At 39.2% G+C, this 27,501-nt stretch overlaps 1 protein-coding gene across 3 annotated transcripts in view; it reads left to right on the top strand.

Annotated features, from left to right (window-relative positions):
• Window positions 1-2,499: 2,499 nt before the first annotated feature.
• ZCCHC7 (zinc finger CCHC-type containing 7) overlaps window positions 2,500-27,501 on the top strand; it is a 110,318-nt gene continuing 85,316 nt past the window's right edge. Inside the window, exons 1-2 of one of the 3 annotated variants that reach the window (XM_072155057.1) lie at window positions 2,500-2,656; window positions 3,374-4,023. In XM_072155057.1, coding sequence (XP_072011158.1) covers window positions 3,375-4,023 — 649 coding nt within the window. In that variant the 5' untranslated portion in view covers window positions 2,500-2,656; window position 3,374. The other 2 variants (XM_072155063.1, XM_072155048.1) reach the window with 2 other exon arrangements.

Genomic DNA, 27,501 nt, shown 5'->3' with positions numbered 1-27,501 from the left:
ACCCCTGTGATCGCCATTGTGACAAATATTTCTGCTATTGGCTGGTCTGAATAACCAGTGAATAGCAGGGAACATGGATCGGGGGAGGGGGGTGTTTTGACAGCGAGAAACCCGTCTGGACCACGAGGCATAATGGTTGTCTGTCAGGAACAGCCGCCATCTTGCCCCGATCACCTTGTCTACAAAACCCTTCTGGTCCATGGGACAGGATGGATGGCCGTCAGAAGCAGCTGCCAACTTGCCCTGATCGCTGTGTCTGAACCGTGTTGCAAGTCACTTCCCACCGCACCGTTCCATGACGGCATATGTAAAGGGTTTATAGGCTATACAATCTTTCTCTTTTTTTCCCAGTTTGGACAAATCAGGGCTGATTTTTTGCAAGATTAGACGGTCTTAAAAAAAACCTTCAGTTTTTCTTCCTTTTTTCTTTTTTACAGCGTTCACTGAGCAGGTCCAATTACAGTAATGATTTATTATACAGATTGTTAGACGCGGCGATACCAAATATGTGGGTTTTTTTTGGGTGATTTAGTGTTTTTCTTGTACTTTATTAGATATATATAGGGAATTGTGGTGTTTGGGGGACTTCTCTTTATTTCATTATTTAATTTTATTTTAGAAAACTTTATTGCTACATTCCCCCCCAACCCCAACCCCTCCATGACACACAGCCTACAGCCTGCTATTGGCTGGTCTGAATAACCAGTGAATAGCAGGGAACATGGATCGGGGGAGGGGGGTGTTTTGACAGCGAGAAACCCGTCTGGACCACGAGGCATAATGGTTTCTGTCAGGAACAGCCGCCATCTTGCCCCGATCACCTTGTCTACAAAACCCTTCTGGTCCATGGGACAGGATGGATGGCCGTCAGAAGCAGCTGCCAACTTGCCCTGATCGCTGTGTCTGAGCCGTGTTGCAAGTCACTTCCCACTGCACCGTTCCATGACGTTTTGGGGGACTTCTCTTTATTTCATTATTTAATTTTATTTTAGAAAACTTTATTGCTACATTCCCCCCCAACCCCAACCCCTCCATGACACACAGCCTACCCCTACTTTTCTCCTCAGCAGACGCCTCTATCCCCGCGATCTCCAGGCTTCTTGTGTAAATGCTAGAGTTGCACCTCCTACACAAGAGCCTGGACACATGGTCATGACGTCATTGGAGGTCCTTTAGACCAGTGATTTTCAACCTTTTTTGAGCCGCGGCACACTTTTTATGCTTAGAAAATCCTGGGGCACACCACCAACCAAAATAGCACAAAATGACACTAAAACAGTCATATTATACATATAATTAATAATATAGATTCTAAATTTGTTTTACTCAGTGTGAAACCTGGGCCTGTTTCAATAAACACAAAAGGGATATCCTGGCAGGAATGGTGGAAAGACACACACGAAGCTCTTCCTCAACAGTTCTCAGTTTCTCCCTGTTTTTAGTATATGGTGCTGATTATTATGTGGCTCATATACTGCAAAATAAAGGGGTACAATGAGAAGTACTATGGCCATGAGGCCAGAGTACAAGTGCCAGCTCATATACTCAGCATATATACTCAGCATATGGGCTGGTACTTGTAGTACTCCAGCCTCATGACTATAGTATTTCTCATTTTACATTTCTCATTGTTATATTCAGTATACTGCTGGAGTACTAAAAGTACCAGCTCATATGCTGAGTATTCTGCCAACAGTTCATATACTCAGGCATAAGCTCATATAGTCAGCATTATTGGTGGGCAAATGCGAGAGTCTCTCCGCTCTCAGGATGATGCGCCGGCCTCGGTGACGTCATTTTGTCAAAGCTTGCCCATTTTGTTCAAAGCTTGCCCATGTGTTATTGTACACGTCTCCTACATTGTAAGAAGCCGAGACTGCCCATCGCTGCGCATTGCCGGGAAACAAAACACAGGGGGCACCATAGTTTTGGGAACTTTCCCTGCGGCACACCCGTCCATGTGTCGCGGCACACTGGTTGAAAATCACTGCTTTAGACCACTCGCATCTACCGTTATTTGTTAACTCATTGAGATCTTTATTGTAATCAAATCAAAATATAGGTGAAATTTATAATTTTGTTGGTTATACTTTCTGAGGGGTATGGGGGTGGCACTTAGGGGGAATTATGCTGGGTGGGGTAAGGGACAAGGCAAAAGGCACAGCTTAGGGGGAAAAAATTTTGTACCTCCTTCATTGTTCCGATAGTTGGGAGGTATACATGTCTGTATAGACAACGTTTTAGAAAAATCATACATAGCTGTGAATACACAGCTGTAAATGTGCATACAGTGAGTAAACATATACACTGTACAAACATACATCATACACACTCACTTTCACAGGACAGCAACATTTCCAGGTTTTTGTAAAGCCACAGGTATCCTGCGCATGCATTCACATATATCAAATCCTTCCTGCAACTCATACCAATCTATACCATCCCTACCCGATAAAGCTAGTCTCATTTAACAAACCAAGGCCTTCCATCTGCTACGAGCGGAACTACGGAGCTACTTTGTTGTTTCCAGGGGGCCCATTTGCTGGCGACACTAGTTCCCACACGTGTAGTAGGCTGCGTTTTTATTTCCCCCGGAACTTCCTGTCTGAGGCACCGGCTCACATGTGCAGCAGTGGATTAGTCTATGATCGCTGAGGTAACCTGTGTGGTATAATAGTAGTAGTTCTGTGACGGATATGACAGGGAGTGCACATTGATCTGTCACCTGTAGCATCTAGTAACAGTGGAACCACAACTCCCAGCATGCCTTGTCAGCTGCATGTGGTAGTGTATGGTGTATATAGTGTTAATCCTGTCTATGTGAGCCCCGTGCTGCCTACATTATGCAAATGTCAGTCTAGTTTTTATGTTGTCATTCTCTTATGTGCCGGGATTGGCGTTGTTTAGCATACGTTATCATTGTGATTAATGTGATCCTGTGACACTGTGCTTAATGCCAGATTCTTCTCTATGATCAGCACTTTGCTGTGGCAGATCTAAATAGATTACATAATATCACTATTACCACCATCACTGTGGCCCAGAAGTCACACCACACAATGAGGGAATTGATGGCAAGGCTGGGTCACAAATGCATGCTCCGGGCATAGTAGCAGGAAAGTGGATGACATTTAAAGGGGGTGCTTCAGGACTGTTATTTTTGATCATCTATCTAGGTTTTCATATGAGACTGATGTTTTGATGTCACCTGCTGTCCCCACCAATCTGCTGTTAAGTGCTGTCACATTGCTTGCAGCTAAGTCTTTTTCAAGTGAATGAGCTTCTACTAAAGTACCAGTATAGCCAGTTGAATGAACCAATTTTTATTGACTTCTATTTTGTATTTTTTAATTTTCTACATAACTTTCTCTAGAATGTTTAATGATGAGGATGACCTTGCTGCTTATGAAGACGAACTTTACCGTGAAGACTCTTCCAGCGATGAGAGCATTGACAGCGAGGTGGAAACCTACCTTTATAGCCAGGTGCATTACTCCCAAAATCTTAATGAGGACAGCATTGATAAATTAGAGGATCAGAAGAAAGATAATGTTGTAGAGAATCTAAAGACCAAACCCCAGGAAAACAATGCTGTGATTGTGATCTCAGACAGTGATGATATAAGGGCCTCAGACTCTTCTGCAGTGATCATCCTCTCTGACACTTTTGAAGAAGAGAGTGTATACAGTTCGAAGATTAAGAATAAAGTGACATCAGTAGTTAGAAAACCAGAAAACCAGTCAACTCCTAAAGTCACGCTTAAGGGGAAAAAGTTGTCAAAACTTCAAGAGACAAAGTCTCCTAACAGTGGAAAAAATTACAAAGGTGAGATTGTCCAGCAAGTTCTGGTGATTAAAGAAAGTTCAGAAGATGAAGTTGTATCAGTCGATGAAGAAATGTCTCCAACTTCTGAAAGTGACCAAAGTGATGTGGAAAATTGGATGTTGTTGGGAAGAGCAAGAGAGGATGGAGATGCTAGCATTTCGCTTAATCTTATGGCTGATAGATCTGCTTCTAATGAAGGTATTTAAACTATCCAAAATGTTTTTTTTTTTTTAAATGGAACCTGAATCCAAATTTTACCACACTAAGCTACTAGCCCCGTTAGTTATTGGATGAAATGTTCTTCCTAGAATTCCCTCTTTTAGTGTCAAATGTTACCTGTTTACATCTAAAATACTTATGGCTTTGAGAGCTATAAAACCAGATATACAGGCGGCTAAACAACTAGTTAGAAATGCATGCTGGGTTAAAGATCAAGTTCTCACCTATTTTTTTTACTGCCTGTATGTCTAGTTGTTCAGAACCATAGGCCTGATGTGATCTAAAACATTATATTCCTATCTTTAATATGGCACAAAGAACCCATGTCTAGGTACTATAGAACCAAAGACGTGGACTTTGGAATTGATACTACCACTGCAACCACTGAACTTGACTATATGAGGTGACAAGAGTCATATTTGCCAGACTTTGGAGGGGAGACTTTATATAGGTAAATGGATGAGATTTCACATAAAAGAGGGAATTTTAGAAAGCAGATGCTACCGTAACTTTAAGCCATAGCAATTTATCTAAAAGTCAGTGGAATCTGTCTGCTAATGTCCATTCTCAATGTCAAGGAGCCGGGCTGATGCATAGGTATTCTGCTGGCCATGGAAGATTTTGGGGGATATGTCAAGTATGTATTTCAGGCACATCAACAATATGTAAAGTAGCCACAGAACATTATAAAGATAACATTCCAGCAAATATTAACCTAATAAACCACCACCTATATGTTGTCAAGCATCTTCGAGTAAATCTACCATCAGAATCAAGCATGGATAAACCAGGGACAAAGATTCAGGCACCGTATTTGTATTAATCTTCTTATATTTGTTATCCATGGCCTCCTACCTTCTACAATCAACTCTTAAAGTTGAAGCCCTGCATGCTGCAGATTCACAAGCTGTTAGACTGTCTCGTCTTCCACCTCTCCTTGCTCAGACCTTCACCCCCTCTTCCTTTGCTCATTAGCATCATTTTAAAAGTGTATTTTTAGAAGGAAGGAGGGTGTGGATAACAAATATAAGAAGATTACCACAGTTGGAGTGCTTGGATCTATGAGTAAGTTTCCCATGCTTGATTTTTGATGGTAATCTGGAATCATCCAGAAAATCTGCTTTGAACTGATATGTAAATTGACTGTATAAAGCCATGTAGGTGGAGAACTCTGGAATGACATCAATCTTAGTAAAGGGAGCATTCTGAAGGTGTCGGATGCTTTACACCACACTTTTAGTGGTTTATTAGTTAATAACTGCTGACAGGTTCCCTTTTAGACTAAAATGTTTTACAATGGTTAATGACCCCCCCCCCCCCCTGAAAGACAGCCTAGGTATAAAAATACAAAGAAAGGTACATTTGCCTCACTTTAATGGCCAACAGTTCCACTAGTGACTCTATATGTAATTGTCCTGGTTCTGTCAGTGGTTCTGAGTGTAGGTGACAACATCACATGAGTTACTGATGGTAGACTGCCCTAACTAACCTGCTCGTTATGGTCTCTAGGGGATGGCACTGTTTTTAACTAGACTTGAAACAGATTCTTGAAGAAAAAAAAAAGACTTAAAAATATGCAATTGAGCCTGAGGCACTCAGGCCTACGTCACCAGAGCGCCTCTTGCCTCCTCTGTCTCATAATTTATGTGCGTCCCCATCTGCAGATAGCTAGTGACGTCACCTGGCTGACTTCAAGTCTGGTGATCATTCTTTCCACACATGCGTGAGTATTGAGAGTGAGGGTAGACGGCAGAGCCAGGACATGCTGCTGTGACGTTGACTGGAGCACCACAGGCTCGTTTGCATAGGTTTATAAATTTTTTTTTTTTTTTTTTTGTGAGAATCCGGTTGTTCCATGTCCAGTCAATAACAGTACCATCCCCTAGCGAGCATAACAAGCAGGTAGGTTAGGGAAGTCTACCATCATTAAATATGATGGTAGATGTCCTTTAAACCAGGGAAGCCTCCAAAGAGTCCTTCAGGCTCATTTGCATAATTTAAAAAGTACATTTTACAAGTTAATTTGGATAACAAGTAAGAATGGATGCCTCTAGTATAAACTGGTTATCACTACTGCAGCTAATAATCCTCTTAATATAGCGCCATCTTGTTCTGAAGCAGGATACTATTAATAAGGTACAAATACAGACAAAATAAGGCAGTACTCAGTAGTAAAAAATAGTCATCAGTTCAAACAATAAGTTAGAACTGAGAAGTTGCTATTGGTGGAAGGCTGGAACTGTAAAGTTAAGAACTAGTAAAAAATAACTTCTAGTTTATTAGTGCATTAGGGAAATTTTTTCTGTTACAGTGAAAATCTGCTTAAATGCACATAAAGGGGATCTTCATGTGGAAAACAACCTAAATACCATTGACAGGCCTTGTACCTTCATAAAGTAATTGTATAAAAAAAAGGAAGTATGACATACATCTAACTGGTGCCTTATAAGATTATCTGATAATATTTGTCATGGTATGTGACCCTGTCATGTCATCCAATACATTCAGACTTGTACACCACACAGTGGTGGGATATTTTAGTTGCACCCCACCCCACAGATTCCATTTTACTCAGAGTAAAGCAAAAGCTGTGATTACCAGATGTCTTTTTTGTTCCTTTTCTTTTAGTCCTTAGTTAAAATCCTGGTTACGTCTGGGAGATCTAATTCCAGTCCACCCCCTTAGACAACCAGACATGCTCTTGGCTTTGAGTGCAGTGACCAAGAACTATTAATGTTGTCAGTTAGTTTTAGCCTGCCCATATAGTCCTCATTGTAGACATCCCTCCTGTGAAGGTAAGGTTCAGATCTATATGGGGACCCCTTTACATTTTATTATCACTTGCCGCAGTTATGGTTATGTTACTGATGGAGTGATACACAATCGGGAAAATGTATTATTATCTTGCCCCAGTTTTATGAGTGTTTTGGTGGATGTTGCACCTCAGATTTATCGTGGTGACTAAGACGGCTTGATAAATGTGTTTTTCATTTTGGCACATGAGGTGTTAATGGCTGGATTACATTTTGTGACATTTTGACTAAAATGTCGCATCAAAGTCAAAAAACGGTTCCTTAATTTTTATTGCAAAACTTGTGGCCTGAAAAGGACTTGCGTCGAAATCCATAACTTTTGGAAAAGTCGTACTTTATAAATCTAACACATGGATTCACAATCTGTCTGGAATAAGTTGTCCGAAGTGAAGAGTAGAGGGGCTTGGCAAAAGACTCAAAGCGACAATTTTAAAACCTTTTTGAATGCAGGAAAGTAATGTAAATACAATGATGCATGCCCTGCAATGTACCTAGACCGTTTTTTCTTTTTATTGATGGGGCCGTGCATACACGATGTACCTTGGCTTTTCACCAATACTAGTAGTAATAGGTAACATCGTGTAATATTGATCCCTTTCTTCACACATTGCTTAAGAGGTTTCCAACCGGACAGTATTTTATTCCTATGGTCTGAGAATAACTGGTGTGTAGTATCTCTGGTATTAGGATATATCCCATAACATTGGAGTGTAGGTAAATGTGTTTGTTTCCCTGTCATTTGCTATGTCTTTTTCCAGTTTGCTTCATCCGATGATTGATGTGCAGAAGATGCTTTGATTTAGAGTAAAGATGATGGAAATATAGACATGGCATCTAACTGATTCCAAAGTTGCAGGGGTTAAAAGCAATTTGAGGTTAATAGAAGCTCCCAGCAAAGCAGTTCTATTTGGAAAGCTTCCATTGGTATCCATAAAATTCACTGCTGGTTCAATTTCTATTAAGCTGGGTCGAGCAATGAATAATAAATGTCTGGCCATATTAATCATTGTGAAAGTACCCTTTGAACTGCTGGAAATCATCCTTTAATAAATCTGTCTGCATACTGTAAGAGGATTTAGACATTATGAACCAATATTTGTCCCATTCCTTGGCTGAGCAGTCATCCTGGGTGTGCAGTGTAAAATGTGCAAGAAAGGGGTTAACGGGCCCATTGTTTTATATTGAATGTTTTCATCATTTATTATTGTTGTTTACTACATTGAGCTTCCATATACCGTAAATGTCTCAATAAGATATGCCAATGCTTTAGGTTTTCTGCAGCTCTTACAATGTGCTGCTATAAAGGGAAATTGTTTTACTAATGTTACTGTATAGCACCTCTTATTGGATACCATCATTGCCTTATTTGTGGATACCATGACATTCATCCTTTATATCTTCTGTTTGTAAACATGTCAGGATGTTACAGTATTGTAAACGCCAAATGCTTATTTACATCTATTCTAGTCCTGTCCCTTTTCTCCAATACTGTAGCTAATGCCCAATGTATATTATTACATTGTGTGTACCCCTTGTGGAGAGGGGATGGGCTTCTGTATTGGGTAGATGGCACCCTAGAGTGTAACCATGTCTTTTCCTATTTAACAATGCTACCGAAGGTTAGACGTATGTCATTAAGATGTTTTGGACACAAAAAAAATGTAAAAAAAAAAAATTTTTATGTTGCTCACTATGGGGTGGATAAAGTGGATGAGTGTGGCCTGGTGTTCTGATGTATGGTAGATTTATATGCAATCTCGCTTCTATACTCCTTCCTGAAGACCTCACCGCAAGGGGGTGTAAAAAGTGGAGTAACATTAAAGGACAGACATTTTCGGCTTGGTTCAATCTGGAAACTAAAAACAGAAGTTGGACAAAAGGTTTATTACTTCTATTTATTACCTGTATGGATCCATTAATCATAGTGGGAAAAAAATGTTAGCTGCTGTGCAATTTTTTTTCTTTGCTATTAACATCAGAAAGTGAAATGGTACCTGCGAAAAGAGGTGTAAACTTGGCTATGGACTTTAATATGCACCATAGTTATGAAACCTTGTGCATTATTGGTATGCACTATATTCCCAGTTGCCGTCATTGTACTTTCTCTTTAGTTGTTATAATGTTGCATTGCTCTTGTATAAATATGGATCAGTAGATTCTGATATTCACATCCTTCCCTGGAGTTGCCTATTATTGCCTTCTAGCCTGTCTTAGGCGTAAATAAATGACCTTCTATGGCTGCCTGTGTAGATGACATGTTTCGAAGCCTGCTGGTTGGAGTTGGTGTACTGTGACATTGTTGGTACTAACACCTGGGAATGGAAAAGCTACGTTACCAGTTGTTTAACCCTTACACACCATGGTCAAACATGTCCGTGGCATTTAAGGGCATTCCCCCTGGATTGGACCCCGGGTTTCCGATCCATCCTGCAGCACCCCCAGGGTCTAGCGTGTGCCCTAGGGCTGCCGGGTCCTCTGTTCGCTGGGTTCTGCCTCCTGGCAGGACACGGCTGTAACTAACTGAGCATGCGTCAGCATACTTACATTATACACTGCAATACATGTGTATTGCAGTTTGTAAGGGCTTGAACAAGCGATCAGGCAAACACTTCTTCCAGCCCAAGTCAGAAAAAATTTAAAAAAAATCTTTTTTTATTGTAAGAATTTCCATAACAAGCACACTTGTATAATTAAACTAAATAAAGAATATGAAACATAAAACATATAACACATTTGGTTTCTCCGCATAAAAAAACCACAAATAATTCCCAATTAAAAAAATTGTTCCCCAAAATACCACTCAAAAAAACAACTTTTTACAAAAAAAATAAGCTCTCAATCAAATCTGTCAACAATAAAAATAAAGTTATGCCCCTGAAACTTTGTTGATACTAAAACAAATGCGATTTTCTCCAATATTGGTTTTGCTAAGTAAAATGGAACAAAGATAAGAAAAACCTGTATAAATGAGGTATCACTGTAATCTTGGTGTACTAGAGAATAAAGATAAAATATTATTTTAATGTTACGGTATGCGGGCGAAAAAAGTGCTAAAAATCCAAAACATAAATTGATATTTTTCTTGTTGTCCATCTTTAAATAGTTAATAAAATCTCATGAAAAATCTATACAGTGTATCTCATTCCACAAAGAATTTATGTTTGCAACTCCCGAAAAAAAAAAAAAGGTACAATGTGACAATACAAATCTGCTCTAAATGGCCCTGCTTTCATTCATTGCCAGGCCAAATGCCCATACAGCAGTTTACACCCCCATGTGGCGGTTTGCCATGTTCGGGAGAAATTGGGCATCAAACTTTCAGAGCCTAAATGAATATACTTTTTCTCCCAAAAATTATACATTTTGTAAATTGCACTTCCATATTGTTCTAACCCCTGTGATATTCTTAAAGGGTTAACAAACTTTGTAAAGTAGTTTCACATACTTTGAGGGGTGTGGTTTCTATTATTGTTTAGGCCTCTCAAATTCACTTGAAAGCTGAGTTGTCCCTCAAAACATTAAGTATTTTCAATTTTTATGAAAAGTAGAAAAATCACACTTAACTTCCTAAGGCTAATGAGAGGACGCATAAACATGTCATCATAAAGCGGACATTCCAGAAATGTTAGTTATCAAGTTATTAGGGAGGTCTGACTAACTTTCTAAAAAGCAGAACATTTCAAACGTCTTCCAAATTTTTTTCTGTACAGAACTCAAAATTTACCACTTAAATTTTTCAAAGACCATGAAGTACAATGTGTCTTAAGAAAACAAACTTAAAATCGCCAGGATATGTTATAACGTTCCGAAGTTATAACCAGTCATTGTGACACATGTCAGATTGTAAAACTAGTCTCTGGTCATTAAGCTGAAAACAAGCGTAGGTGATAAGGGGTTAAATATTTAGTTCCTGAATAGTGAGATTTAGAAAAAAATACATTCCAAGTGGTCCTGAAATGCCCTGTTCTTGAAGGTGTTAAATGCTGGCCAAGGAATCTACATGCATATTCTTATACTGAACTTGCTTATAACACATAGCGTTCTTAGGCAGCATGGAAAGGTATAGTGTCTCACTAGAGAAGAATGTATGTATTGCATATGCTGCTGAGCCCATTCAAAGATTTGGAAAAAAAACTTCAGAAAAGTAAAAATGTAATGGAAAGTGCCTAGCTTCTGTAATACTGGCTGCTTATTATTTTTCTCTTTTCCTTTTAATGATGTTCTTCAAGTTTCCTTCTTAGTTTCCAAGTTGTGTTCTAAGACAAGTTCTGTTCTTATTGGGAATTACTGTGCACATGTCTTCACATTCACTCATGCTAGAATCCATCAGGGGAATCGGCACTGGGAGAGGTGTAGATGAATAATATAACTTTTGCTAAATGCTGCTTTTTTTTTTTTTCCGTTTGGGTTTAACCCTTATGTGGATGTTCCCCTAAACTGCCTGGGTAGCAATAAATTAGAAATTTCATTTAAATTGTAATTCCACTTTTGCACCAGGGATAACGTTGTTAAACCTGTTCTTTCCCTTGATAACACAGACTATCAAGCTTGATGTATTCAGTATGTCAATCAGCTTTTGATACAAAGGAGGTTCTTAAAATGGCTTATGCTTGGAAAAAGATTTTTTTTTTTCAGCACTGAATTAAATAGCTTAGAGGAACATTTCCGTCAGTGCAAAGAAATAAAATTCATCCTTAAGGCTTATTTAAGCAAATATCGGCTTTTATTTTGACTGGCATCATCTTTTAAGTCCACCGTTTGTTATCTTAAGTATCCTGAACTCATACTAAAAATTTGTATATTATTCAGATAACCTATTTATGTGTTGTCACCAGGAAAATCAGAAGAGTAAACTATATGAATACTTTATACATGTTAAGCAAGCAGAGATGTTGAAAATTGCAAGAACCTTTTTTTCCTTGCTGTTCCAATACAGAGAAATTCTGAAAAAGCCACTTGTATCTAAATGATGACCTTACAAATGACCTGTCTTCTCTTGTGACCTTAATAGGGATCTTAAGCATCATAAACAGGTTTATTGATGTTCCCAGATGTCGCACAGTTGAGGGGAGCGCTGAGCTCTCTACCTCCTTGACTTTATACAACTAATTTGCATATAATTTCAAAGTTAGTTTGTTTTTGCATGATATCATCATGCTGTGCCTTAAATGGAGCGTTATCTGAAGGGCGTTAACCTGGTATGGTAGTGGTTTATTAGGGCACTAATAGTTTCCTAAACTAAAGGAAACCTACCATCAGGAATCTGCCTATTAAGGTAGCTTGGTTGATCTATTACCATTAATACAGGCAGTCCCAGGGTTATGTAGAAGATCGGTTCTGTAGGTTTGTCCTTAAGTTGAATTTGTATGTAAGTCAGAACTGTATATTTTATAATTGTACTTCCAGTCTAATTTTTTTTTGATCTCTGTGACAATTGGATTTTAAAAATGTTGGGCTGTCATAAGAACCAGCATTAACAATAAAGCTTAATTGCAGACACCATTGATAAGGCTGTTTATTTTAGCATAAGGCTAAAGTACAGTAAATTACCAACATCCAGAGGTCAGTTTGTAACTAGGAGTCGTTTGTAAGTCGGTGTTCTTAAGTAGGGAACCACCTGTATCCTAAACTATTCTTCCCTAACCCTATAACAATTTGTAACCTAATCTTCAATTTATCTATATAATATGCTAATTTTCCGGAGAGGCTACTTGGGCATGGAATAGCCTCTCCTACATCTGTGCATTCTGGTGCACCGCCGGCTCCCGGAAATCTCTGCATGTGCAGTAGCTCCAGCGCTGCACACAAGCCAGCATTGAAGCGCCCAGCATGCACCAACAATGCTCCAGCAACACGCCAAATTGAACTGTGCCTTGGTCAGTATTCCAATTCCATTAGAATTGTGACTCATGAGGATGATGTACAAGAATGTAATATTAACTTTCCTTGTGTATAGGGGACAAGCATCCTGGGGACCACTAATCTCGCTCTTCCATTCCATGCAGATAACACCCTGTGTGGGCCAGCTTCTCATTGAATGAATGCATGTGGTAATCTATAAAGTCCCAGGTTAAAGTTTTACGCTGTTATTTAAATAAAATATGTTTTGCTGTAATTACATTTTATGTTTTATGAAACATTTTATTATTATGGTTAACAATCTTTTTGTTGTGGTTTTTTTTTCCTTTTTAAAGTGTTAATCAGAAACGAAGACTTTCTCATACATTGTATATATGTAAAAGATTTTGTTCTTTGTGTAATAAATAACAAAGACTGGCATTTTGTTTAGAACTAGGACCCTTATTTTTTTTTTTCTTCTATGTTATTGAAGATTTATGTATGTACAGAAGCAATATTAAATAAGGATAGTACCAGTCTGTTATCTTGTTATCTACACCTTAGGACAATGTCATATTCACAAATTTCAGGAAGTAATAAAATAAGAAATTCCTGGGTTTAGAATAAAGACTTGGATTTAATAAAGCAAGGCGCTCCAGAAACTGTATTCTTGTTTTGAAATTGAAATGAGGTAAATTGAACTCACCCATGAGTTATAGATGAATAATACATTGTATCTGGTGTCCTGATGACAGCTGACTGACAGCCGAGTGGGGTGACCGCTACAGTCCGTCCTGGAAACCTGTCTCTGCTAAAACCTATTGCTGACCTCCTGTACAGACCCCACACCTGGTAAAACAAACCAAGATGGTTTCCAAGGAGAGCAGTTATTTTTACCAAATTGTTCAGAATTCAGGTTTCCTTAAAGGGGTAGGTCACTTTACCTCATGATTTTTATTATATATGTGTGTAGCACCTCATACACCTGAACGGATGCTACGGCCCGGGCGTGCATCCAGCCAGGTGGAGATCAGAGGAGGGGTGAGCGGTCCTCAGCTGTCCCCTTTCCTTAGACAGACTAGCGTCCAGCACCACAAAATATAGGACATGTCCATATAGGATGGGTGTTAAAAACATTTATGGAGTTTGTGTTCCAAGTGCAAATTGTGTGGCTGGATCACAGTCCCCTTTACTTTCATGAGCATGAGGCCTAAGTGTGGGGGGCAGGATATTAGGTAATTTACCAACATCTATTAAACATTCTGCACTACTTTCTTGATGTATAAAGTGAAGCCTCCTGTCTTTTACCTCGCCCTGCAAAGACCTTAATCTTATATTTCTAAATATTATAATGAGGTCCTGGCAAGGTGGTTGCAGATGGAGGGTCTTGTGATATTATTAGTCCATGAAGAGCCATTTTATGGACAGAAATGAAGTAAAAGACAGGAGGCTTCACTACACATATCAAAAAAGTGGTGCAGAACTTTTAATAGATGCATAGATGTAGTGGTCCCCTACTTGAGAACACCCGACAGACAACTCCTAGTTAAAGACAGACCTCTCTGCCCTCTGTGACATCTGGTGAAGCCCCTTGGATGCTTTACTTTAGTCCCCAGCTGCAATGATAAGATGTCTGTAATGAAGCTTTATTGATTATTACTGGTCCCATTGCAGCTAAAATTTTGAAAATCCAATTGTCACTGGGGCAAAAAAATTTTTTTTCGTCTGGAGCTACAATTTTAAACAATACAATTTGAGCGTAAGAACAAACCGATGGACCCTATCTTGCACTTAACCCAGGGACTGCCTGTATTGGTGAATTACCTAATATCCTGCCCTCCACACTTATACAGACATTACAAAAAAAAACATAAAGTGAGGTGGCCAACCCCTTAATTCTTAAAAGGGGTTGTTCAAAAACTACAAGTAAGTCCAATCCAGAGTATAAGAAACATAAATCTAATCGGTGGAGTTCAACTGACTGAATCTCAACCTATCAGGGCAATGGTGGTCATGTGTCAATTTGCATGAATGGAGTGGTGGTTGAGCATGCTCCCTCTTGCTCCATTTATCTCTGTGGGGCCACCAAAAAACAAGTCATTAATGCATGACCCTCACCCTCATGATTTAGTGGGATGTAACCCTGCTGGTCAAACATTATGATTTAAGAGTGACCTCCTTAAAGGGATTCCTCAGGATAGGTGATAACACTGCGAGCAGTGAAGCTTTGAATACTGGAACTATTTACAATCCGGAGAATTGATACCATAATTGGAAGAGATGCCATTGATCAAATGAAAAAAAAAAAAAAAGTAAAATCTTCCAATGATCTATGGAGCGTTTTATCTTTGATGAGCATTAATGGCCCTATTCTTACTTGGAAAGTGCCTCGCAGCTTAAGGATTTGTATCTTTGTTTCTTGAAGACACTGAATGCTGCAAATCGCTTCTGGTACAGTCACATTATTATTGTAATTGCTTACATGGTAAAGATGATGTTGTTACCTCTTAATGAATGTCTTGCCATGCAAAACTTATGACAGCATTTATTCAAAGCATCAGTGGAGCATTTGAAAGGCGCATGTGGAATACATGATTTTGCCATTTTAAGAATACAGTGGTGGAAAAAGATATCTGCATTATAAGCTGGGTGGACAAATTACTGTAGACTTTGACTCGTGTGCAAATGTTCTGAATGGGGAAAGGAAAGCACTGACCCAATTAAAAAAAAAAAAAAAATGAATCGCTCATGTTGCAAACCTAGCGCCCCATTTTACCTTTCTATAAAAGATGAGCGAGTATACTCGTTCGAGTATACTGCTCGGTCGAGTATTAGCATACTCGGACCGGCTCGTTACTCGGAAGAGTATCTCGTCGGCTCGAGATCGAGCAGTAAATTAATAAAATAAATTGAATAAAAGTATTTTTATTGTAAAAAAAATATTACACATGTTTGCAGATGTTTTACTTGTAAGAACACATTGAAATAACACTATTCTTCACTTTCCAGGTTTTCGCGCGTGTCTCCCGCTAGGTTCGGAGATGTTCGGAACATCTGGAATGTGAAGAATATTGTTCTTTCAATGTGTTCTGCACTTAAATGGTCCTGTATTCACTGTTTTTAATGTTTTAATTCTATTCTTCACTTTGCAGCTGTGCGCGCGTATCTCCGAACCTATTGGAAGACATGCGCGCACACCTGCAATGTGAAGAATAGAATTAAAACATTAAAAACAGTGAATACAGGACCATTTAAGTGCAGAACACATTGAAAGAACACTATTCTTCACATTCCAGATGTTCGTGCACATCTCCTAACTTAGTGGGAGACACGCGCGAACACCTGCAAAGTGAAGAATAGTGTTATTTCAATGTGTTCTTACAAGTAAAACATCTGCAAACATCTGAAAATTTTTTTTTGCACTGTTCTTTTACTGTTCAGTTTTATTAAAAAAATGCTCGGGTCTCCCATTGACTTCAATGGGGCTCGTTATTCGAGACGAGCACTCGAGCATCTGGAAAAGTTCGTTTCGAATAACGAGCACCCGAGCATTTTAGTGCTCGCTCATCTCTACTTTCTATATGTGTCCATATAAGGGGCAAGTTAACCTGCCACAGGTTTGGCCTATAACAATCTAATGTGTTTGGCTGAATGCGGTCACACGTAGCAGTTAAAACTCCATCGCAACGAGTTTTGAGGTGGTTTTAGGTGCAGTTTTGTTAATTTAACATTTAAAAGACATTTTTGCACCCCTTCAAAATCAAATGCACCAATTCAATTAATGTCTTTAATTAACTGAATTGGTGCATTTGATTTTGAAGGGGCACAACAAATGTCTTTTAACAGTTAAATCAACAAAACTGTTTGCAACTGCAATGTGTGACTGCACCCTCCAGCTTTAGCCTTTTTCTTGTCACTCCAGAATCCAGTTTGGTTTTAGTCTGGGAGATGCCCTGGTCATATAAATAAAAAGTACTATTGGGGGTCATACAGTGTCATCCCATCATTTGTGCAAGTTAAGTCTTCAGTTTTGTGCCTTTCTGTACTTACTAGTGGTGCTTTTTTTTTTTTTTTTTTTTTACATGTGTTTGGATCTAATTTTTAAATGTATAGGCATATGGAATTAAAAATGTTCTATAAATATGTACATTTAATAAAATCATAACAAACATACCTATTATGGCTATAAACCAGGGAAGCAGTGTACAGAGAATTTTCATGCAAATCAGACTGCTAGTCCATTGGAGGCAACCTAATTTGTTGGTGTTATGACTTGACATCCCCTTCTTTGACTTGACTTTTTGAGTTATTGTCGGTATGATGTCTGTCTGCTCAGTGTACCACTTGTGGTGGGTCTCTATATAACTTCGAAGACCCAGTTCACACTTGTGTCTGGACTTTCCGTTGCTTCATCGGTTTGTTTTATGTTTATACTACAGTAAATGCCCAGACATGAGACTTTATTGGTTTTGGAAGCATTTGCCATGGTTAGACCCCTTCATTTCCCCTTTTGAATAGGTTAATATTTTAATATGTTGACTGTAACAAGGATGCCAAACTATTTTCCATCACATTTATCTAATTATGTATGTTCCATTCCCAAAAAGTGGACATGAGGGCCATGGGGGGGAATACTTTTGGCTTTTCTAGGGAACTGCATCTTCTTCCTAACGGAGGCATCTCTGAAACTGACATAAAGTTTGCCCATGAAAGAAAATTCTCAAAGATCATTTCTAACCACTTGCGTTACAAATTTAAGACATTTTATTGCTGTTTTTAGCTCCTATCACTCAGTGATGGTCAGTGTAAGAATCCAAGGCGTGGGCAATGACTCTCTAAGCAGACACCTTATGTTCCCTGTATTGCTGTGATATACAGTGTGCTGAAAATCTGGTTAGATTTTCCGGGTACAAGGTTTATACACACTTTTATTTACCTTCTGAACATTGTTCTATTATCTGACAAATGGAGAGATAAGACAGATCAGAGATTAGATGATGAGATCCATGAGATGCATATTACACTCAATAACACTCTCAGACCTTCTACATCTCTGCTTTGCCTCATCTGCCTGTAGCTTGTAGCTCTCCTCAAATGCGATGTGCTGTTTACCGATAGGAAGTGAGTGTGTGTGTGTGAGCTTGTCCTGGAATGCAAGGGTGGGGGCTAGAGGCAGAGAGCATAGAGAAGCTCAGCAGCGTCAGACAGAAAAACAAGATCGCGGCCAACCGTAAAGTCAGAAGATCTAGGGTCTGAAAACCGGTATCTGAAATTGTGTACATCAGGACTGATAGAGACAGGTTGGAAATAGAGACCCCTCTACTGTAGCCAATTTCAAAATGCTCTCTGGCTGCCATTCCCCAAGGCAGCTTGAGAAAAACTTTGCACTTATCCTGTTCTCAACAGCTGGATGCAGGGAATTTTATTTTCATGTGACAAAATGGATTTCATGGAACTGGGCATTTTAGTCCCACAACTGGAGAAAAGTATGCAAAAGTAGTTTTGAGGAAAACATTATGACTCCCTCTTCCAGTTAAAGAACAACTGTATAAAGTATAAAAATAAAATAAGACATTACAGAGTAGTAAAAGTCATACGGAACATTAGGAGTGAGGGCCCTGCCCACAAGAGCTTGCAGTCTGAGAATGAGAGGTTGACACGAGGTATAAGAGCTTCAATAATGGTCCAGCCATTTTTATAAGGGAATGGGATAAAAAAAATGTAATAAATAAAAATGCTTCTGCTTGAACCAGCCATCAGCTGGTTATATATACTTCTATACAAAGTGCAAAGTCAGTGAGATTACAGAAAAGCATTTTCCGGATAACAGACAGGGAAAGTACCAAGAATTGGTTAATAAAGAGTTAAAGTTGCATGCAATTAGCGAGTATTAGGCCTGCCTAAATAAATGGGTTTTGAGAGAATGTTTGATGCTTTGGTATGCGTTGAGACGGGCAAACAGTGTACTAAGCAAAAATGAGCAATTCTCTAATTACGGTAGCAATATTCTGGTGTTTAGCGGCTAGCAGAGGTTTTATCTTGAGGAGGGGCGGGGCTTGTTGGGAGGAGCTGTAGAATAGGAATGCAAGAAAAAAGGACCTTTAGTGACTCTCTTTAGTGACTCTTCTCGTGCTTCAGGTGGCCCAATTACAAACATGCTGTCCTGATTTCATATGAAAGCCAAGTGCTTTCACTTTATATGAAGGGCTGGTCGATATACCAGGCTGTATCTAAGGCTAGGAAGAAGCCAGCAGCATGATACAGGTATCGTTGGAATTATTGTCAAAGGCTTTCTCCAGCTGTGATAAAACTATTGTTTTTCAGTTACTTTACAGTTATGCTTTTAAGGCTTCATAGCAAGCATTGGTATGTTAACACTGCTTCCTGCTTTAAGAGGCTAATGAGATTTGTCAGCGATGTGGTGATTAGGATAGTATATTCTAATAAACTGGCTAGATTTATTTCTTTTTTTTGGGACATTGAAGTAGCTTTATCAACGGGGGTAAGAAAGAACATTATTACATGGGTGGTGTAAAGGGACATTCAATGGAAAATTGATGTACTGGGGATATCAAAAGTGGCGCAGTATGAAACTGCACAGTTAGATTAGACGACAGGAGGCACCTGAAGCCTGTGGGCACATGCATTGATACTCCAGCAAAGACATAAGGTATCCTACAGCATTTTCAGACCGCCCATCATGATCCGCCCTATTCTACTATTATAAGCAATTGAGGAGATGCAGACAGGGCCAGCTTATCATTAGATCCCCTGCACTGGGTTCTTCCTGGTGTGGAAGGACCAAGATAGAAGCTACACCAATAATATTGTTATACAATCCACAGTCAGGACCCCTATACCATGGACAGCTGTGGCAGAGCAGGGAGCTATAAATTGGCTCCCTACTCCCCCCACACTGCAGATGGCTTATGGGATGTCAGCTCGAAAGTGCATTGCCTGGCTGTACTACAGACACCAAGTGCAGGAAAAGACTTCACCTGCACCACTCATCAAGTGATGAGTTGGCACTTTGCAATAAATAAGTGGGTTTTGGCTTGTAGTTAGTACAGTCTGTCCAAAAGGTTTACTCGTATTGGACTAAACAGTCATCTTATTCTGCATCAGAGCTATTGCTGTGACTGATGCTGGATGAGTAATCTGGTGACTTTTTAGTTATATTTTGCCCCTTCTATTAGTTGGTGTAGTTTATGTAAGAAATGTATATAACCTTTATACCTTTGTCTTTCGATCAGTCTGAAGGCAGATATGTATCTGAACTAACATGTCTTGTTCTAAAAAGCACATAGCAATGAAATTGGATATCCAAGCAGAATTCGTTTTGGTCTCCATTTAAAATGAAGAGAATAACCCCCCATCAATGTTTTAGGATTGACCTATGTGTTTATATTGTTGGGGTAAATCTGTTCATGGATCCTAGTCAGCGTCCTTTGATGGAATACTATGAGTGGTTGAGATTTGTCAAATTTGTGCCCAGTGGCTTTTTGTATATTTTTCAGACAGATGACAGCCACAGCAGACAGTATACTCACAGATAATTCAGCCCATGTTACAGATAACCAGAGTTTATACTGATAATCTGACCCCTGTGGTAAGGAGCCAATTGCATTGTGAGACACATTTGAAATGTCTTCCCTGCCGATGGCCATTTATTGCTTTTTTGTTTTCTATTTGTAAATGTTAATAGGTTGACTGTGCCAAATACTGCCGTTATGATCAAAACTCCATGTACAGCTGTATCTTATTATACAGAGCACTTCATAGGTAAAATATAATTGTGATGGCTGTAACCACTGTATTTCTTTTCTGTCTTCGCACGAGAAAAAAAACCCCGAATCTTCCTTTCATGAAGCAATGAGCTGAATTTTATTTTATATTTAATTTGTCCGTAATCATCTTAAAAGGAAAAAAAAATAAATCCCAATCTTGCCCTCTGGTGTAGCTTTTGTGATTTTCTTTTGCGTTTGTCTTAAGGGCATGTAAGCTTTATAAATCGGTAAGACCGTCTAAAAGCAAATCACTGCACATAGCTAAATACGTCAGCCGGGCTGCAGCATCGCTGGGCGTACTGAGATATCATGTGTGGAACAATTGCTCTTGTGACGGTTTTTCCATTCAGTACAAAGGACAAGGAGATTACCAATGACAAATGTACATTAGGCAGCCTTTGGAGTAGAATTAAGCTAGCTTCTCATTTTGTTACTAGTGTAGGATCCATTTGAATACAATTCTTTAATTCCTGGAGCAGCCGGCCAACTTAAAGCATTAGTCTGCTTTGCCTTCTGATATAATAACCACCTAGGGTATTAAAATTGGGTGGCTACAGCTGTGTCTGGTATAGGGAAACAACGACTGGAAATAGAACTGATTTGCATGCCAGAGAGATTGTCTTTGTCACTTGCTGTTTTTCATTGTGTTTTACATGTAAAAGACCTTTGTGCACAGTGACGGTTTTCAACAAACCATCGCTGTGCTCTTGCAGTTTACTTAGCATGTGGTCTGAAAGAGCTTTGCACTGTATCTTCCCAGCGTCTTGAACAATATTACTTGGACATTTCAGGCCTGTTAAGAACTCTAGGTGATCTTCTAACAATATAAAATTGGGAGGCTTCACCCTTCTCTGTTTCAAGTTTGTCATCCTCCTTTTTTAGCATTTTATATGATTGGTCATTTTTGCCTGTATCTGAAATTTAAGTTGAGGTTGAGAAGCAGATCAGATTTTTTGGGCTGAGCTCCTACACTGGTGGCCTGAATCGGAGAGACCTCCAATCCTGAGGGTTTTCTGGTTATGGCTCATGGATATTCTGCTTTGAAGACCACTAGTGGTTAGTAATTAAAGATACCCCTATAGATTGAACTCATGTTGGCAAATAATTACAATAATTGTGTGAATTGAAAATAGAATGTAGCAAAATAAAAAATATCTATTATTCATCTGGTAAATCCATTTGTGTCCCAGCCGAACCACACCAATGGTTTTCTATAGTCGGCATGTACATCCCTGCGCCAAAATTGCATCAGCTGCGTATACCAACCTTGTATAAACTTTTCCCACAGTGATGAAGTCCCTTAAGTGACCACTGCAACCAGGTGCTGTTGTTACTTCGTTAAAAAATAAGTTACATTACAATAACAATAATTTTGTTATTTTATTCCACTCTGCTCCTATTTTAGTTTTTTTTCCCCCAGAAAAATGTAGAACTTGTTTACCCCTTCTTGACTGCCATACGGATATATATACGTCATGTTTGCTGATGGCAGGTATGTACACGTCATGACAGTAGCCAACTTCAAATGGATATATATCTTTGATATTTTATCAGAGTGTAACTGATAATGAAAGTAGAGATTTTTTAAAAATGCTTTTATTCAATATATTTATATATCTTTCCTTTTCCAACTATGACTTTAACAGTGGATATCTCAATTTCTGTGAAACGCATAAAAACGATGTTATATTAAAGGGGAGTTTCTCATTTAGTATGACTCCAGAATTGTGTTTCTAGGTTCCATTGTTCAGAAGTTACAGGCATTTGAAGTGAGACCCTCTCCATCCTGTCAGCTGAAAACATAATGTATAAGGAGCTACTTTTCTTACAGTTTGCACAAGTACATGCACCCTCTCCATCTGTAGGACAATGGAGCAACGCTGTACATATTTAAAACCTATATTTGTAAAGGTTTATTCAGTTTTACTGCTTACCGTATATACTCGTGTATAAGCCGAGTTTTTCAGCACAAAAAATGTGCTGAAAAACCTCGTCTCGGCTTATACACGAGTCAATGATAAATTTAAAAGAATTAATACTCGCCCTCCGGTGTCCCCGATGTTCGTCGTGGCTCCCGATCCCTGTCGCGGCTCCCGACGGCTCCCCGTGTCTACTTTTCTGTCTTCTATCTTCTCTAGCCGGCAGAGTCGCGTCCATGCGATCTGCCGGCCGCCGTACACTGTGATGCAGCACTGTCACCGCTGTGCGACGGCCGGCGCAATCTCCCGGCCAGAGAAGATTGAAGAGTGAAGAAGCCGCCGGGAGCCGCGACGAACATCGGGGACAACGGAGGGTGAGTATTAAGTTTATTTCTTTATCTGTATATTTCTAGGGGCTGCTCTATACTACTAAGGGCAGACTGTATACTGATTGGGGCAGACTGTATACTGATTGGGGCAGGCTGTATACTGATTGGGGCAGGCTGTATACTGATTGGGGCAGGCTGTATACTGATTGGGGCAGGCTGTATACTGATTGGGGCAGGCTGTATACTGATTGGGGCAGGCTGTATGCTACGTGGGGGCTGGTTGGCGGTATGCTACGTGGGGGCTGGTTGGCGGTATGCTACGTGGGGGCTGGTTGGCGGTATACTACACCCTCGGCTTATACTCGAATCAATAGGTTTTCCCAATTTTCGGTGGTAAAATTAGGGGTCTCGGCTTATGCTCGGGTCGGCTTATACTCGAGTATATACGGTACTTAAAAATTTTTAAGGTGGATCTCAATGATGAGACCCCCACGGTTCATGAGAACGGGGGTCCTGACGGTTTACTGCACAGCATTGGTAAGCAGTAAGAGCGATACTTGCATATTGCCTCATATCGCCTCACCTGTTACCTCAGCTATCATTTCACCCATAAGCTGTTTTATACTCTCATATACTATTGCTTATAGTAACCAATCAAAGCTCCATTAACCCCTATGGATCCTGAAGCCCCTCGGCCTCATTTGCATAATTCTTCTGTTTGATAAAAAAATGAGAATAAGAAGCTAAAAGAAAAGCAAATCCTGTCAGAGGAGGCGCACACCAGTATGTCTGTGTGGTTGGTTTACAATCCTTCATCCTGGTGGTATATGTCCTTTAATAGTTAGAAATCAAGTGGAAATCAACGGTATATTCCCTTGAAAAAGACTATGCTGGGATTTTATTACAACTCTGTCACAAAAAAGTAGCATGTCCACAAACACATCAACACAGTTGTGATTTACTGCCCTCTTTGTAAATCTTTGTATGATGGATCCGAACATCCAACTAAACCGTTTAGCGACATAAGGTATGCTAACATAAAAAATTTTCTTTGGAAATCCCATGGCAGATTTCCTTTAAAAACACTGTGAGGGATTTACCACAACTCTGTCATGTGTGATGTGCGTGTTTTTGCACCATAAAACTTTCAGGTCCGCAAACACTCGCATCAGACCTGACAGAGTTGTGATATATCTCTCCACCCTATTTGTCTAACCAGTTTAACATGAGGGATGCAGCCCATGGAACAATTTCTTTCTTTGACAACCTTCATATGTTTTTTTCTGTAATGGTTAATTGGCACATTTCTGTTACATAAAATTAAAATAGAGACGTTGCATGGCTATAGCTTTGCAATTGAGTCATTGAGAGAGATTTATCAGAAGTGAGAGTAGAACTGTTCTAGGTGCCCATGGAAACCAATCCTATATAAGTATAAGACTGACTGACTAGTTGTACTCTGCACCTCCCATTAGTTGGATTACTTTAGGCCAGAAAACTAGGAGAAAATTCTGTCGGATCAGCAGTATTTTTGGCGAACTGACCTTTTTGGCGCAAGGCCACATCCCCTGTCTAAAACCCTTTATAAATGTGGTGCAGACAGTTTTTTTTTTTTAATTGCAAAGTACGAGTTCTGTTGTGTACAGATATGGTACTATGGTAGATAATGGTGGGAAAAAATGAAGGAATTGACATTAAAAATTTATAACTTTGACCATTGGGCGTTTCTGGAATTTTTTGTTTGTATAATTTTGACATGTACAACTATAAAACTGAAATTGCAACATAAAGAATTTTACTAAACCCCCAAAACCATACATTTTCTGAAAGCCCGCTCTTGCCCCATTCCCCAACTTTTTTTAAGTTGACACCGGCACCTTTTTTTTTTTTTTTTTAATAACATTTTGCACTTCGAATCTTAAAGTTTACAAACCGAAATTAATTAGCTTCATGCTAATGGCTAGTTGCTTGGGGCTTTAATTTGTCTGGATTGCCCGCTTTGCCCGGCAATCTGGTAATATGTCTGGGTCGCGCCAAACGCGAACTTCAGGTCCACTCATCTCTTAAAATTTACAGTTCTATCTCTGTGAATATGCTTTTTCAGTTATGTAGTCAGACATGAATATGTAATGGTTTTGATCGTTCATGATTGTGATTGAAGTACAGAAATTAATACTTATTATTTTGTTACTCTTCTATTTTCTCTCCGTTTTTACTTCTGCAGTATTTCTATAATTTACAGTAGTTGCAAAGCTGCCGGGAGGAGACCTAGCTGGCTCTCAATAGCTACATTCAGTGCTGAAACCCCTTTTTTCTCAACTATCCTCCTTGATCTTTTTGAACTTCCTTAAACCCAACACTGCTCCTTCCTTTTATTGCTACATCTGTAGATTATCCCTGTGATTTTGTACTCCGGGGATGAGTGGAATGAGGAAAGGGTGTGAAGAGGAAGGATTTACCATAAACTTTGTTTTTAGTATTCGATTCTTTAAAAAGAAACCATGTTTTGTATGTAGTTAAAATGCCCACTGAAGAGTTGTGACTTGCTTTCATGGCATGGTGCCATCTTGTGTTCAAAGTTTATAGCATGACCACCTCAGGACTTGAGTGCTGGTTGGCATGCTCAGTCATGTCTTTGCATTGTGGACTCCCTGGAAAGTTGGCTTTTTTTTTGCCCTGCTTGTCAGAGAGGCAAACCCTTCTCAGTAGCAATGCCAGTATGCTGAGGAGACTTCAGCTGCAGGAAAGTAGGAGGGGTGGATCTGGCCTGGTGGCAGCTTGAAAATACTGTGGGAATTTATAAATTTGACATGCTTTGTGCAGCGCTGCGTAATCTGTGTGCGCTATATAAATAAAGAATTATTATTATAAAGCTTTTCTTCCTTTTTTGGGATACCAAGCATTTATAAAGGACTGCAGTTTTATCGCTTCTCCTGCCCCAGCCCGCCATATTTACTATAGTCTCCACTAGAAAATTGGTGGAAATGGTTGCTTAAATCTTTGCCAGGTCACAACTGGTCTAAACAGGACCCTATTAGTAGTAGTAGTAGTAGATATAATAATCTTTCCAAAACCTGTCTGACGAAGATCCCCCGAAAGTGCATTATCCGACGATAATGCACGGTGCAACAATTCATAAAGATTGTGTGTCCGAATATCCTGCAAGTGACGCTTCCCAACTCAGGTCCGAGAGTTCACCTTCTTCTTCATGGTGCATGTGCTTCTTCAAGTGCATTGTTTTGCAACACAATTTGAAAGTTAAATCCCGCGCTAAGTCCGAATCGGTCAGGTCGTCCTACGGCACTCCCCCCTCAACTTCTGTTACATGAAAGCCAGCACAGCTGCGCCAAAATGCGATCATGTGCGACACAATGCAAGCGTAGACCCCTTGTTAAATACCTGTCAAAGCCGGTAAACTGGTAAAGAATAACTGAAAAATATATATATGTTGTTTTCTTTGTTATGAAAATTTTTCACAAGATTAGCAGTTGTAGCTGCTTTCATCCTATACGAAAACAGGATCAGGATCAGCTTATCATAGGGTTATAGGAATATGTGGTCAGTCAACATTGATTTGAATATTTTTTTTATCTTAACCCCTTCCCGCCGGGTCCCGGTGCATGGAGAGGGCTCGCGGGCCGAGCCCTCTCCATAGCCGGTAAGTCTTTGCTGCATATTGCAGCATTTTGTACAGGAAGTTTTAATTTTTTTAAATGTATGAAAACATTATAAAACCTATACAAATTTGGTATCCACATAATCGTAGCAACCCAAAGAATAAAGTAGACACGTCATTTGGGGCGCTCAGTGAAAGCTGTAAAATCCAAGCCCACAAGAAAACGTTGCAAATGTGTTTTTCACCATTTTCACTGCATTTGGATTTTTTTTCCCGCTTCCCAGTGCGCGCCATGGAATATTAAATTGCGTCACTACGAAGTGCAATTTGTAACGCAGAAAATAAGCCATCACAGAGCTCTTTATGTGGAAAAATAAAAAAGTTATAGATTTTTGAAGGTGGGGAGTGAAAAATGGAAGTGAAAAAACTTTTTCACTTCTTCCTGGTATTTGTCACTGGTTTAATAATCATAGAGTGTGTGTATGTGTGTATGTATATATAATTTTCACGTTCACCTTCTTCACGTTCCAGGTAGTAAATCTACTTTTGATTGGCTGACTGGTTGAATATTTAACTATTTCAATTATAGTCGGCACCGCAATATTCCCTGTAGCACGACTAGAAATCCAAAAGGATTACCACCAAGAAATTGGCTTTCATAAACTTTTTAAGTGAGGAAACTACTGCTTCAGGTTTGATGTGCCGAGTATTATGAAAATGTTAAGTTCATTATACAGATGGTTTTCTTATCCATGTGAATATAATTTGAAGATTACATGTATTAGGGTTTAGAGAATTAAACAGTTTAATCTCGAGGATCTTAACATATCCTGAGCAGCTGGCAGTGAGGGCTGTTTGCTTAGGTATTGAGTATTTAATAGAATTGCAGAACACGAGTGAAATGGCAACAAAGATTCAAAGGTGTTTTTTTTAGTCTACACGAACAGATAAATGTATGAACCTACCATGTTTGAGAAGAAGGGAACTTGAAACATTTCCATGTTAAATTGGTAAATGACCAAGTTGTGTTAGGATTTGGCATAGTATGTTTATTTATATGTCTTTTAACCAGTATTGTATTTATACCGTATATATATATATTATATCAAAACACATTTTTACCTATTCTAAAAAAAGAACAATACATAAATGTTC

This window comes from Engystomops pustulosus, chromosome 1 (assembly GCF_040894005.1).
Source record: "Engystomops pustulosus chromosome 1, aEngPut4.maternal, whole genome shotgun sequence".
Lineage (NCBI taxonomy): Eukaryota > Metazoa > Chordata > Amphibia > Anura > Leptodactylidae > Engystomops > Engystomops pustulosus.
Note: the sequence above shows the minus strand (reverse complement) of the source record. Positions and strands in the feature narration are given on the sequence as shown.